This window comes from Vipera berus (genome assembly GCF_964194415.1).
Source record: "Vipera berus genome assembly, chromosome: 1".
NCBI classification, from domain to species: domain Eukaryota; kingdom Metazoa; phylum Chordata; class Lepidosauria; order Squamata; family Viperidae; genus Vipera; species Vipera berus.
Window position 1 is genome coordinate 362,523,444 of NC_138202.1, and position 9,575 is coordinate 362,533,018.

The following is a 9,575-nucleotide window of genomic DNA, read 5'->3' on the forward strand; positions in this document are numbered from 1 at the left end:
GTGTCAAGCCCTGTGAAGCGGTATATAAGTCTAAGCGCTCTTGCGACTGGAGGCCCGTTCTCCTAGCCCAGGGATGGCGAACCTGTGACATGCCTGTTACAGGTGACGTGCCACGCCAGAATAGAAGCAGAGAGCCCAGTCTCAGCAAAGGAGAATGTTTGTAGCTCAGGGTTGAAAGGAGGGGTCCTGGGGGGGGGGGCTCAGTGGGCTCCATCCCGTTCAGCCTCCCCCTCCAGACGGCTCCTGGCTGCCCAGGAAATCTCCCACAGTGCCATCCCCGAGGAATGCCAATCGCTTGGGCAACGTGGAGAAGGACTCTGTGTGGAGGGGGTTGGCAGAAGTCAGACTGGACTCCTTCCCGCGGGGGATGGAGAGGGTGGCAGAGGAGGGTTTTCCACAAGCGATGCCCTGTCCAGGGCTGGCAGGGCCTTGTCAGGAGTGCCCGTTACGCCTCCCTCTGTCCAGAGGGAAGCAGGGAGGATTGGGGGGCCGAGAGGAGAGAAAGGCCGATGGGCCACAACCAGCAGGAGCTGAATCACATTTCAAGGGGGGTGTTGGCACCGCCACCTACGGTGCCAGAAGAGCTAGTGGACCCGGGTCCTCCAAACGGCGCCCCCAGCCCCCTTTGGCACGGGCGTGTCGGCGTTCTGTGAATCAGCAAAGCAACAGCCTTACGGAGGATGCAACTTGGCAGGGAAGTCTCTCCGGAGGGAGGGAGGGAGGGAGGGAGGGAAGAAATGGGGTGGGGGAGCCGACTGATGCATGGCAGTGCCAGGAGATAACAGGCACCAGAGGAAGAGGGCAAGCAGAGACTGGCTCATGGGCTCTTTTGCCAACCGACAGGGAGAAAATGACGAATCCGAACTCTGAGCAAGCTCTGTGGGCAAAGCTGCAGTGGGCAGAGAGGCAGGGCAAGGCCGATTCACCCACACCTCTGCCCGGCTCGAGGCCCAGCCGTGGGCATCGCCGTTCCCTGCCCCTTCGCCATTTGGGAATGAAAAAGGGCGAGGTGGCCAATTAGCCAACCCAAGGAAGGGAAGGGAATCGGACACCTCTGGGAAACCGAGGCACAAGGGAAACTGCTCCAGGAGCAGAGGAGAAGAGGGGGGGGGTCATTAGGGACCAACTGGAGTCATCCAGACTCCTGGGGCTATACAGGCAGTCCTCAACTTACGACTGTATAGGCAGTCCTCAACTTGCAACCACAACGGAGCCCAAAATTTCTGTCATTAAGTGAGACATTTGTTAAGTAAATTTTGCCCCATTTTACGACCTTTCCTGCCGCAGCTGTTAAGTGAGTCATTGCAGTCGTTAAATTGATAACACGGTTACTAAGTGAAACTGGCTCTCCCATCGACTCTGCTGGTCAGAGGGTCGCAAAAGGTCACCACACGACACTGCAACCGTCATAATTACGAGTCAAGCAGCGGAATCAGTTGCCCGGGGTCTGAATTTTGATCAGGTGATCATGGGGACGCCACAAACGCTGCAGGTATATAAAACGGCCACAGGTCACTTTTCCAGTGCCATCATAACTTGGAAATAAAGTGTTGTAAATCGGGGAGTGCCTGTAATTGAGTCGGGAATCATGGTTGCAAATTGTGCCGGTCATTCAGCCTCATGTGGCCAACCCAATTTTTCATTTTTGCAAATTGCTAACCAACCATTACCATCCTTAAGTGAAGCCATTGACCCCAGGGGCGTTTTTGGCTGAAACCAGAAATAAACTCCGTTTTCTAGGAAACAAGAAATTGTGGTCTACAAACCGTCGTAACTGCAGGTCAGCTGTCGAGGGTGCAAAATGCAACCACCTGACCTGAAGCCACCGAACTGAATCTGGGTCCCTTTCTTTGAATCCATTGTTAACTTTGGTCGCTAAGCGATCGGTTGTAAGTCAAGGACTGCTTGTACAGGCAGCCCTCGGCTTAGGTTCATTGAGTGACCCTTTACAGCAGCGCTGGAAAAAATGGTGTCCTGGGGCCACGGGATCCCCTTCTGCGACCTTCTGACCCGCGAAGCCAAGGGGGGGAGCCAGGTTCACTTAACGACCGGATTACTAATTTAACAACTGCAGTTTATGGGGCAAAACTCACTTGACAGGCGTCTCGCTTAGCAAGGGAAACGTTGGGCTCAATAAAGGGGCTTCAGACACCTTCATCACGCTTCGTGTTTGGCTAACGCCCCGCTGTCCTGGGGATACAGAATAACAAAGCTGGACCTTGGAGGTCTTCTAGTCCACCCCTCTGCACAAGGAGGAAACCCTTCATTATTTCAGACCAATGGCTGCCCAGCCTCTTCTTAAAAGCCTCCAGTGATGGAGCACCCACGACTTCTGGAAGCAAGGAGTTCCTCTGGTTGATTCCTCTCACTGTTAGGAAATTCCTCCTTACTTCCAGGTTGCTTCTCTCCTTGGTCGGTTTCCATCCATTGCTTCTTGTCCGGCCTTCAGGGGCTTCGGAGAAAAGGTTGACACCCCCCCTCTTCTCTCAGATAGCCCCTCAAATATTGGAAGAGGCTATCATCCCCCCCCCGTCTTTTCACTAGACTAGACACACCCAACTCCTGCAACTGTTCTTCCTGTGTTTTAGCCTCCAGCTCCCTAATCGTTGAAGATCAGCGGATTGAAGAGCTGTCTGTCCCCCTCCTTGAATCCGGTTGGTGCATCGGGAGGGGGACCACCGGATTCCTAACATGGCTCTCCCGTGACTCCTTTGCTGAAGGACTTCTGTGTTTTCTCATAAAAGAATCAACCCAACTGTGCTTTTACACCAGGGCTGGGGAACCGTGGCCCTTTTATGACTTGTGTGGACTTCAACTCCCAGAATTCCTGAGGCAGCCTGGCTCAGGAATTCTGGGAGTTGAAGTCCACAAGTCATAAAAGAGCCAAGGTTACCATCCCTGGACTAGAATATCTACAAGGTCCCTTTTCAATGTTTTATTATTATTGTTGTTGTTGTTGTTCGACACTAATGGTGTCCATCCATGGCAACTTTTAAGACTTGTAGACTTCTGGGAGTTGAAGTCCACAGGTCTTAAAGTTGCGAAGGTTGGACGTTACCATCCAAGGAAGGAATAGATGAAAAGTATAAACTCCACGAGAAACCTGAAAGGGCTGCAGGTGTAGTTGGTGTAACTGGAAAAATATTAAAATGTGGACGCGGTTTGCTTGCAGAGAGGCGGCGTGTGACACATTCATTGTGTGTGTGTAACGGCTGCGTCTGTGCCTGATGATTTCAAAAATGTCAATTTGTTCCCCTTCACAAAGAGAAGCATAGCAACAGGGAACACAAGCTCTCCAAGGGGATTATACTTTGCCACCCTGAGTGGGAAGCCGCTAGCAGAATTCCGACTGGAAGGGCGCAGAAGGGACAATCGGCAAAATGGGACGTTTTTGCTCTCCAGAAGAAACGTGACAAAAGGAGCTTATGCCAATTTAGATAAAATGCAGAATAAAATGCACACGCTCGAAATGCGGGATGTTTCGTGTGAATATGGAATTAACACTTGGCTGCTGCATGCAGCAAAAGTTTACGCTGGAAACAAAGCATGAATGAAAATAAATGGAGTATTTAGTAAATGACTCAGTAAACTGAAAACAACAATATGTGATTGGAAAGGTAATGCGGCCGTGGATGAAGGCATAAAAATGATTCTGGTGCTGTTAGAAGAATTCATTTATTTAGAAGATTTATATAGCTGCCCACTCGCTCTCAGTGACTCTGGGCAGTTTACAAGCAATGTTGGTTTGGGGCATGAATGTCTGTAGAAGAGGATGCCACTCTATAGGCTGAGAATCTGGGTGCTTTGCAGGAAAGACTAGACTGTCTAATGCAACAAGGGGTACAGGTTGGAAAACCAATGCAGTAATTTCAAAGTATTTGTTTTTAACAGGGAGAAATTGAGAACGATTACAAGCTATACATAAATAGATGAAAATAGGCCAATTAGATGAATCCACGTAATTTGGTAGAACAGTTATTACCGGAAAGAAAAAATTTAAGAACTGTGTATGCTTTTTTGAAAGGGAGTCTGCTTAGGTGTGCTTCACACCCTTCAAGCTTTTCTCTTACCCTCTCTTTCTCCTTTTGTGCACAGAAAAAAATGTCACACAATGTTGCTTACCCCAAAAGGAGTACCTCAAAGGATGCGTGTATAAATACTACAGTAGCAAATCTTTAAGCAGGATCACAGGGCCAAGACCCCTGCTTTAGGGGTCTTCCAACCTGGCCCTTTTATGACTCGTGGACTTCAACTCCCAGAATTGCTCAGCCAGGCACGCGTCCAAGTTTCAAGACCCCTGCCCTAAAGCTAAAAACAGCCCTTCGCCCAATGGCCAACAAGACACGGAGACCAGCGTTCAAGTACATTAAAGTATAAACATTTATAAAAGCTGCGGTTGAAAAATGCATTAAGAGAAATGCTTTAAAATTGATTATTACAAGTATGGTACCAGCACCAGTCACGGACTGTTATTATGGGTACAATTTCTTCCTTTAAAGAATCGGACAAAACCAGGTTGATTCCCAGCTACGTGCCCCAGGCAGGAGACCCAGAAGATGGAGAAGATTCTCTGGGCTCCCCCAAAAGTCCTGGGGAGCCACGCCACGCCTGCTCCCCACCCGCCCCCGGCCCAGCCTACCATTGTGCGAAGCGGCTCTTTTTTGCGGAATCGGACAGGGCACGGCTGTCCAACTTTGGGAAGTTTTAAGACCTGCGGACTTCAACTCCCAGAATCCCTCAGCCAGCCATGTCTGTCTGGGGAATTCTGGGAGCTGAAGTCCACCAGTCTTACGCTGCCTGGGGAATTCTGGGAGGAAGTCCACGGGCTCTTACAGTTCCAAGATTGGAAAATTGGTGGTCTAGGGTCTCCTGCTCGAGCAGGGGGGCTGGACTAGAAGACCTCCAAGGTCCCTCCCAACCCTGTTATTCTTGAGGTTACTGGGGGGTTGGGAGGAATAAAGCCCGTGGCGTCTCTCTCTGCGACCACCGCCCCAAAGCCGCCCGGCCCCTTTCCTCCCGGGGGAAGAGAGGCTGACCCCCTCCACGTCCTTCCACGACCCCACCCCGGCCCAGCCACCCTGGGCGCCCCTCCCCCTCCCTCCCCCCAGCCGAGCACCCCCCCCTCCCCCCGCGGCCCGCTCACCTGCCGCCAGAGCCGGGGGTCCTCCGCCGCCGCCGCCGCCGCCCTCCCCGCCCGCCGCCATGGCCGCCGCGCCCACGTGGAGCCGCGGAGGCAGCGCCAATCGAGCGCGGAGCCAGGCCGGCCGGAGGAGCGCCGAGCCGGCGATGGGCGGGGGCGGCGGGCTCCTGAGCGCGCGCAGAGCGCCTTCCCGCGGCTTCTCTTCGCCGGGTCGCTTGGGGACTACAGCTCCCCTAATCCCCGCCCGCAGCCCTCCTCGGGGAGGGGAGGGGGCTCCAGCAGCCCACGGAGGGCGAAGCTCGGCTGGCGGCTAAGCTTCCCCGCGGCTTTGGCTGCGCTTCGCACCTCGCACCTGCCACCGGCCTCTGGGGAGGGGAGCCGGAGAACCCCGCGGCCGGCCGGCCTCGCAGCGGCCTCGACTGGCGCTGCCCACGCGGGGGCTCCTCGGGGGGCGAGGCTGGACCGGCCTGGGCTTCCCCTGCCGCCCCCTCCCCCCCCCGGCCCTGGCGGCGGGCAAAGGGGTCTCCTCCGCTTTGTTCATCCCGCGAAGAAGCGCCCCCTTAAGCGTTGCACGCCCGTCTAGGTGTGCCTCCGCAAGCGCCCCTTTGCTGGGGAACCCAAAGGCTGGGGGTGGGCGGAGCTGCCCTGCCCTCCTGCCCCCTGCCCCCCCCAAGTAGAGAGGCACTAAATTTCATTTTTGATGTGTGTCACTGCGCCCACAGTAAAAAATGACAATAAAGGTTATCTTGTCACAGACATGTCAAACACAAGGCCTGGTGGCCGGATGCGGCCCGCGAAGTGGTTTCATGTGGCCCGCAAACCCATCCTGGAAACAGTGAGGGAACGGCCCCCGCTGCCTTGGCCCTGGCCCAGGGCGGCCGGGAGCCAACGTATAATTTCATGGTGGCCATCTATGCTGAAACGCATTCGGTCTTAGCTCCACAAGGCCATCTGAAAACAGCGAGGGACCGGTCCGTGCCATGTTGGCACTGCCCCCTGGGCACACGCTGGGGAGGTATCACCCTTTGTGAGAAATGAAGAAATGCACCATTGCCTGGAAGTGGCCATCACATGGCCCTGCCTACTTCGGGCAGGCTAGGGGCTGGGCAGCGTTGCGCTTCTCTTCAGATTTGTGCCACCCGGCTCAGCCTCTCGGCACTGTGAGGAGAGCGCCCTGCTGCCTGCCGAAACCGGGCAGGCTGGGGACTGGGCAGCATTGCGCAGGTAACATCGACTCTCATGCTGCTCATGGCATCCCCTCCACCAGAGCCCACCAAGCCGGATATGTGAAGTAGGCGAGGGCCATGTGCTGGCCCAGGCGATGGTGCATTTCTTCATTCCTCCCGAAGGATGACACTTCCCCAGCTGCGTTTCTTGCCTGTGTTTCTCCCTCCCTCATTTCAAATATTTTCCCACCACTTAAGGAAGGAAGGAAGGAAGGAGGAAGAGGGAGGGTCTGAGGGAGGTCCTGCCTTAGTCCTTCCCTTCTGCCCTTTCACCATCCCCTTGCCCCCTCCTCCTGGCATATCCCGGGGGGGGGGGGTCTCTCATCCTATTGCTAAGGAAGCTTTGGATACAAAGCCAGGTCTCCTCCCATGGAGAGGGAGTGGGCCTCCCTCTGACTTTGCCCTCGTACCCATCACGAGCAACCTGGCTAAGGAGAGCAAGCACAGCATCAGTGCAGCTGGGCGCCCCCTTGGGGAAGTGGGGCTGGGCTTAGTGCCGCGGGTGTTTGAGGGCTGGGCTGGGCATTTCATCTCCGCGGCACTGTCCAGCTTCCCCCCCCCCCCGCATGGCCTAAGAGGAACAGTGAGGCTCCTCCAGTGGACCATGCCTTGACACTTGCCCCAGTCCCATCTCCTTCTGCCCGAGACCTTCAGATCTGCCCCACTCCTGCCCAGGCCCCCATAGGTACCCTTGGCGTGAAAGATGTAGAGCTGGCCATGCCCACCCAGTAGGCCACATGCACTCCAGCCACGCCCACCCAGTAGGCCGCACCCACCCGCCCCCCACGAGGGCAACTGCAATGCTGATGCGGCCCTCAAGGAAATTGAGTTTGACACCCCTGTCTTATCAGATTCCCCCACCTGCAGGGTGCGGTTTTGCAAGGCTTGGGGAGGGGGACCCTCCTTCCTGAGAAGCAGAGCCCCCGGGTTGGGAGCTCGCTGGGGGGGGGAGCTAGGAAGCAAATCTCTCCTTCCCCCTCCTGCCCCTCCCCAGATACGGGACCCTTTCCTGGAAGGTCCCCCAGGTTTGCCTGGGAAAGAGTCTTGGCTTCGCCCGTCTTTAGACCTCGCTGAGCAGGTCTAAACCTAGCTAGGTCTTGGATGGGAGACCACCAGGAACTGACCTCCCGGGTCGGGGAGTGGAGAAACCCCTTCTAAGGGGGTCCCAGCAGACCTTTGCCCAAAGGCAGCCGGGCTGGGAGTGCCTCCCGAGACGATTCCTGTTGGATCGGTTATGTTTTTATGTAATTTATTTCGTTTAGGCGCTTCCCAGTTCCAGGCAGCTCATTACGGACTAAAATACAATATGTGTATGGGAAGAAATGAAAAACAAGCTAAAGAAGAGAACAAATTTTTAAAAAATAGAGAACAAAATGGTAAATCCAGCCAAAACATGTAAAACAGCATCCCTCCCCCCCCCCCCCCCGATACAGGCAGTGTCCAATTTCCTGGGATTTGAGGAAGCCTTGAAGTCCTGGCTGTGTTCCCAGGTTGGGGGGTAATATGGGGGGGGGATCATTGGTTGAGCCCCTGTTTTTTTCACTAAAACCTTGGTGTGGTGATTTAGTTGCCTTTCCCTGGTCTGGCTATGGTTGTCGGTTTAATTCTTTACTTTTTTATGGATTTTGTAAGCTGCCCAAGAGCCTTCTGCAAAAGGCAGCTATATTAAATCAAATTAAATTATATATTCCAACCCCCCCATACGAGGGTGCCAGCCCCTCTGCCCCAAAACATGGGAGAAGAGAAGAGCCAGGCTGTTAAGGCCCTTTGGAGGGCCATCGGGGTGGGAGCTGTCTGGATTCCTTGGGGAGCCTCATTCCAGAGGCAGAACAGGGGTGCTTCCAGGTCCCCCAAATACGGTTTAACGGAAGGGGACCGGAGGGCATCGGCCCTGTCAATTCCAGTCCGTAGGGCAGACTTCTAGGGCAGACAGGCGTCCCTCGGTTATTTCGACCCTGCTTCATGCACTAGGCGGCTATGGCACATAAAGGTAGCATTAATAATTTTTGGGGGGGGGATGTTTCTGACTTTTTGTGCTGGGGGGGGAGGGGAATGAGGCACATGTGCCTGGCACTGCATTTCACATCCTGAGGCCCCAGAAATATCATTCGGGGTGAAGCTCGGAGACTGCAAATCAGCCAGGCTCAGCAAAAACCCATCGGTGGTGTCAGAATTCCCTGAGGTCTCCTGGAGAGTCGGCCCAAAAGTTTTTTAGAGACCCCCTGAGGGCATGAGGACACCCTTGACTTCCGTTGCCTTTCCTTGACCAAGACGGGGTGGAGGGTGGGCATTCCAGGCCTGGCTGCCAGGGGGACCAGCCTTCCTGCTTAGCTACACCAGAGTCCCCCCCTCCTGCCAGCCTACAAAGAGGAGCTTCGGAGCCGGACCACCCCCAAGCGGTACCAGGGGGGTGGGAAATCTAATTGCCGATACAGCGTGGCAAACAGTGGCAAGCCTGGCATGTCCGGAGGAGGAGGAGGAGGAGATGGTCCTCCCGGCCCAGAGAAAGCATTTTCTCATTTTGTCCTGCCCCCCCCCCAGGAAAACAGAGAGGCAAACAGAACTAGGGAGGGGAAGAGAAGAGAAGGGGGCACCCAGGATTTCTGTAGGAGCCCCATGAATGAACAGAGCCCCCACAGCTGATGGCTACCTCCCCCTTTCATGCAGGGAAGGGGCTGGGCTGGGGGAGGAGAGACACGGGCAGTGTCCTCCTGTAGTTCAGGAGAGTTACCTGTCGCTGCCTCACCTGTTCATCCAGGTAGAACTTGGCCTGCTGAGGGGGGTCCGTTATGTCAGTTATAAGCTCTTCGGACAATCCACCCACCCCCTCCCCAACCAAAGGGGGGCCTTTAGCCATCTGTCCTGACCAAAGCCGGGCACAACCAGCCTCCCAGAAGCAGGGATCCCCAGGGCTCCCCACACTCTGGGACTGCCTGCCAGAGCAGCTGCCCCCTTTGGGGTGCTTTGGGCCACGCTCCCTGCAGCTCCTAAAATACCCTTCCCCTCCCCGTGGGCCCGCCACCAATCACACTCTAATCAGGCCCCTCTCCCCCTCCCTGGCTGAGTGACAGCTGCTCTGCCCCCTCCCTGCTTCTCTTACTCAGCCCTTGAGTAATTCACAACACCTCTCTGTGGGGCTGGCCAGGCTGTGGGTTTGCTGGCTCTGCTTGCTGCTCCCCCAAGTTTGCAGCTCCCACTCGCCACGGCTG

At 55.4% G+C, this 9,575-nt stretch overlaps 1 protein-coding gene across 1 annotated transcript in view; it reads right to left on the reverse strand.

The window, feature by feature from the left end:
- The window catches only part of DPH1 (diphthamide biosynthesis 1), a 30,743-nt gene extending 25,521 nt beyond the window's left edge, over positions 1–5,222 (reverse strand). Inside the window, exon 1 of the mRNA XM_081314211.1 lies at positions 5,144–5,222. Coding sequence (XP_081170337.1) covers positions 5,144–5,204 — 61 coding nt within the window. The 5' untranslated portion in view covers positions 5,205–5,222. The remainder of the gene's footprint in view (positions 1–5,143) is intronic.
- Positions 5,223–9,575: the final 4,353 nt, after the last annotated feature.